Consider the following 5,784-nt stretch of genomic DNA (forward strand, 5'->3'; position numbering starts at 1 on the left):
TTTACCCCCTCTGCCAAATATTTGGTAGTGATAATTTAAGTGAAAGTATTGGCGCGATGCTGTATAAACACAACGGACACACACGCATGGACCTCTTCATTATGAGTGATGATGATCTCAAATGCGTTGAAGGGAAAATTAATTTAAATTGACACTTTTGTATTTCAACTGTGGCAGTCACGAACGACAATATAATTGAGACCCAGATACTTCACAACGTAATTCTTCAAACTGAAAACCTTCTCGACCTGAGAGTATGATGATTGAATTCCTTTAAATCCATCTCAGCTTACACATCTATTGAGCGTGTCATTAAATGAATGCCTTTTTTATCATCGAAGGTTTATCATAATAGTCAATATTTTTTCCCTAATCTTTTATTGTATTATATGTATCCCACGCTTTTTGTAATAATTACATGTTGTCAAAGATAATCTTACTGATTATAATCTAACATACATTATCCTTCTCAGAATATATTCAGCCACTGCTGAAACAGAAGAAAATTTAAGTATAACAAAGTCTTGTTTTTATCCTGCAGAAAACAGAATCCCGTGACTTCATTCCGGGCAATGCATTGTGGTAGCTGAAATTCGAATCTAGTCGTCTCTAAGGCGATATCATATTGTGATCTTTTTGTCTTTTTCATGAACTAATTCCGGGTCCGTTGAAATTGAACCCGTCGTTTGTCCGTCCATCCTTAACTTTAACACTTCGACAACCACAAAGTCACGACAGTCTTTTTAAAATGTCATTTGGGGCCATTACACTCATACATTTTAAAAAGACTATAAAATGTGTCCAATACGAATAACATACATTTGGCGATAAAATATAAAACAGCCCTTTTTCAGTGTGTGTACTCTTGTTGAATTATAGGATAATAATGAATAAATGTATTCCAAGAATTTATTATCAACATTATACAGAGAAGCTGTGAAAATAACGGAATACAGATAGACAGGTTGGTCATTTCCTATGAATACTTTACATTGCTGTGTCCATGCTAACAATACAGGCCTATATGCTGAAAGGAATATTAATCAGGTCCGTGACAGAAATGAACCTTGATGGAAAAAAACTGATTATAGAATTGATTTTACATTGACTTTGAATAACATTTATTTTAGAGAATCCATGCGCTTATATTTTAAGGAATGACATTTTCGTTGAGTTCATTGGGGTATGATCCTTCATGGAGTGAGGACCAAACTGGATGAACGTCGTAGCTTGCTGCCTCACTCGATGAAGGGTTATACTTCAATGAACTCTAACAAATTGTAGGTCTTTTCTTAAAAGTATTTAATATTACTATCTTGAGCATTTGAGCATGAGTTTAAGAAAAATAGTAAAGTTCACATTGATGTTGGTGGCACATATACATAGAGCATGAATTGTTGAAACATCTCCACATCGTTCTCGAATCATATGTGCTGAAATACGTCTTGTTGCTTTCATAACATACGTCTTCTGCATATCATGACTTTTACGCTAGAATTAACCAAATTTGACCTGTAGTTTGTGAACATCATTCGAGATGTTATTCACCAAATGAACTTTACACAAACGTTCCACAACTCCCTATTCACATTACACTACTTATCACTTATATTTCTAACGAACATTGGAAATGGCAGGTGCTACCGGCTAAGCAAGGTTGGCTTGCAATTTTCGCTAACATCTGGCATCATAATTGATTTTCAGTAATCCATTCATAATGTTTTCGTCACTATTTTGGCTTTTACGGCCTTCATGAAATCTGTTTCGACAGATTTTCAACACTGATTAGTCTCTAGCGTTGACATTTTAAATCTGAAAAAACAAACAAATCAATGTTGTTGCAGAAACTACTTTGTTTTCAATATAATAAACATTTTATGGAACTTGATATTGGCGTTATACTGTTAATATTTTCATACAGAAAAATAAATTCAATATAAAAAGATCGCATTAGATGAAAAACTTGAAGGAATACAATTATAGTATTTTATTAAGTTAGTTATAGAATAAAACCTGGTAATACTCGATGGATTAAAATTAAATCCAATTTAGTAAACTGAACATTGTGAGGATATTGATCATTGAGTGAAATCAGAAATGTCTACCTTACTCAATATATACTGAACAGATAAAGAAACGTCGTATTTTTGGATTATTAGGACATAATTGTGCGTGATCAAAATTGTTATTTTTCTTCATGAATATGTTTTTTAGACTTTAAAAAAGCCATTTTATGACATTCAACTGATAATACCGGTTGTGTTCGGTGTAACAGTTGTGAACCTTGGGAACTGTGAGATGCCCGTGGGAGCAAGTTGCAAGTGATGCACAGGAAAATTGAAATGCACGTGAAACATGTGCCATGGTTCTGTATAAGAACCACCTGACACCTACTGAGAATTCAGTTGCTTCGTGAAGACAGCGACCATGCCACGACTATCCTCCCAACAACGTGAACAAGCCATCGGACGATTAAATGCCGGACAACGTACCCAAGTCATTGCCAATGCTTTTAACTGCAGTGTACGCACCATTGAAAGACTTCTGATTCGTTACAACACCACCAACAGCACTAATGACCGTCCACGCAGTGGTCGTCGCCGAGTCACAACACCAAGACAAGATCGCTTCATCCTGCGGCAACATCTGCAGGACAGATTCATAACAGTGGCACAGACAGCTCGTCAGACCATTGGCAACCATCAGCGACCCATCTGTGATGACACTGATCGAAATCGGCTCGCCTCCCAGAACGTCTTGTCGCCGTCCACACAGGGGTCCAGTGCTCACTCCTCATCATCGTCAGCAACGTCTTGCGTGGGCCACCCAACGACAACATTGGCGGCATCAGCAGTGGATGACCCACGTGTTCTCAGATGAGAGTCGGTACTGCATTTCCACCGCAGATGGCAGAGTACGAGTGTGGCGAAGGAGAGGTGAACGTTTTACAGAACAGTGTGTGGTTGAAAGAGACCCATGGGGAGGACCAAGCATTATGGCATTGGGTGCAATCGGCATCAGTCAGAAACTTGGACCTGTTGTCTTTCAGAATATTGGCCCAGGCAGAGGCCATGGAGTCAAAACCGCCCGTTACATCGACCAGCTTCTCCGACTCCAAGTTGTACCTCATTTTGCAAGACTCCGAAACCACACCTTCCAGCATGACAACGCCCGTCCACACAATGCCATAGCTACCAGGACCTTCCTCCAACAGCATAACATCAGAGTAATGCCATGGCCTTCACTCAGCCCGGACTTAAACCCAATGGAACACTTGTGGGATCACATCCAAAGACGACTAAACCAGATACAACCGCGTCCAAGAAATGCAGCAGAACTCAGTGCAGCTTTCCTCAGGGTCTGGGCGCAGATTCCAATGGCGTCTGTAAACCGTTTGTCCCACTATATGTACAGAAGATGCCGGGCCGTTATCAACGCACAAGGTGGACACACCAGGTACTGACTTTCAGCCTCTATCTGTGAGGATCACGTGATCAGACCCTCGATATGACATTGCAATAACATGACTGACACTCAAACAATCCTTTGTGCCAAAGATGGTTGTTTTCTGACAATGACTTATTGCATTATTGACATTTGAATAAACAGTTCACTATTTTCTGTATTCTTGCGACGTTTCTTTATCTGTTCAGTATATTTGTGGTACAAAAGGACCTTTTTTAAAAGGTTCAATAACACTTTATAAACAGTTGAATCTGTCTCCTCTACATATATGGGTTAAATGTGGAATGCCAGTTATATTTGGGCAACTGTCCGTAGGAACATTGCTCCAGGAATTATCTGAACTATTTGACTATACCCGATAAAGCACTATGAATAAATGTTCAAAATGTCTTAGTTTGTAATACTAATAACCCATGCTGTACATTATCTAAACATCTTGAAATAGAAGCGACAGAACCCTTTCCATAATCACAAGAAATACCAGCTAAAGCCGAGTCAATTGCACCATTTCCATTGTATCATGGGCATGTGTTTATGAATCACTTAGACTTCCGCTCTACTTGACATGCCTCTGAATGTACTTAGATTATACAAACTAACACATTTTCATCTGGATTCTCGGGGTTGGACATAAAACACTGACATGACATGAAATCCTCCTGAAACAAGGGACCGGAACTTAATATAATACATACGAATAAAGACGGCAAAATTGAATATGTCTCAAGTAGGATTTGTAATTTTCACAAATCCCCTTTGTCGCTGGAAAATTACATACAAGACAATATTCCATAATTGTAATCAGCGTTTCTCCTTCACAGTATCTTTTATATTATGTTATGCAGGTATTCCTCGGTCGATGTGTCTTCAATGGATAAACGCAAGTTATTTACATGATTTTGCTCAAGTAATAACGTTGCATTTTGAAATTAAGACCCCACAGCTCGCTACATACTGATATTTTTGGGGTACATTCTGCTGTGCTTTTGTTGTCCTTCTCTCCTCCTCTCCATCCACCATCGCCAATTTCACCCCCATATCTCTCTCTCTCTCTCTCTCTCTCTCTCTATATATATATATATATATATATATATATATATATATATATATATATATATACATATGGATATGGTTTGCATGTTCGTCTCACATCCTACATGTCTATTTGTTGCTTGTCTTGGTCTATCTATGAGGCTGATTGTATCTTTGTCTGTGTGGAGAGATCCGTGTCAAGATCTGCTGAGAAGTTCACCACGAAACTGGTAACAAGTCATTTGTGTTTGCAACCTCCACATTACCGTTGTACCTACTGATCAGTGTCATGTTAAATCCAAATGTCCAAATGCTAATAAATCAGAAATGTTCCTTTAGAACTGTGACACTTTGATGTTCTTGACTCCTTCCTGTAACTTTGAATCCTACAAAACATTTCGATACCAATTTGAAGCGGCACCATTAAGACGGCACAGGAGTATACCCCCTACAGGGGTTATACATTTTATTGTGATTGTCAGTAATCATCCCTGGAGCGTCAACGTCAAATTTTACAGGTTAACAGAGATCAGTTTCTTTATGTATCTGTATTTAAACTTTGGCTCGAATTGACAGAACGAAAACAAGGGAATTTGGCCAAAATGTTTAACTTAAGCTTCAGGTTCATCAATGGTCTGATATCGATCAATAGTGGTGAAATCCCAATTCTCAATCATGTTTCCCACCTGAACTAGAAATGGAAAAGAACATTAAAATTGCCATATATGTTTCATATTGTTATGTGGGAGTGTATTTTATTGTTTAACAATGATTGTAACTGTGTTACATTATTTGTGTTGAGATTCGGTAAGCGCTCATTGCATTGCCTTTGGACAGTGATCAATCATCTGGACGTTACGCTATTTCGATGATAGTATGGTGTGTAAACTTCCGGTGAGGCATAACGCGGACGGTGATACTATGTCACCGAATTTTCTGTAATGTTCTTTGTTTGGAGGGCACCATATGGAACTTTCCAGGAGCTGCTTAGACTATATAAGAGGACAAGAGCGTGTTTACGTATCTCTCACGCCTTTCATCGCTTTGGAACCAGCTTTCATGTGAGGATCGCTCATCATCCCTGATTAACTGCCTAACCAATCTGGAAAGCTTGACCACTGTCGCCGCTATAATAATATATTATTATCACTGACTTTTGCTATCACTACTGTATTGCTGTTTTGATACTGACCATTGCCATCATAATATATATTGCCATTGAACATTGTACTATCGCTCTATTGTTTACAGCCATTGTATATGCCGTCCAGTAATTTTTATTCATTT

General features: G+C 38.3%; 1 protein-coding gene across 1 annotated transcript; it reads left to right on the forward strand.

Moving 5' to 3' along the window:
* The first annotated feature begins 2,427 nt into the window (after window positions 1-2,427).
* Window positions 2,428-2,880, forward strand: LOC139452991 (uncharacterized). The gene has a single exon (XM_071234617.1). The coding sequence runs from the start codon at window positions 2,428-2,430 to the stop codon at window positions 2,878-2,880; it is 453 nt and encodes a 150-aa protein (XP_071090718.1).
* Window positions 2,881-5,784: the final 2,904 nt, after the last annotated feature.

This window comes from Haliotis cracherodii, unplaced genomic scaffold, assembly GCF_022045235.1.
Source record: "Haliotis cracherodii isolate W230 unplaced genomic scaffold, xgHalCrac1.p SCAF_9, whole genome shotgun sequence".
Lineage (NCBI taxonomy): Eukaryota > Metazoa > Mollusca > Gastropoda > Lepetellida > Haliotidae > Haliotis > Haliotis cracherodii.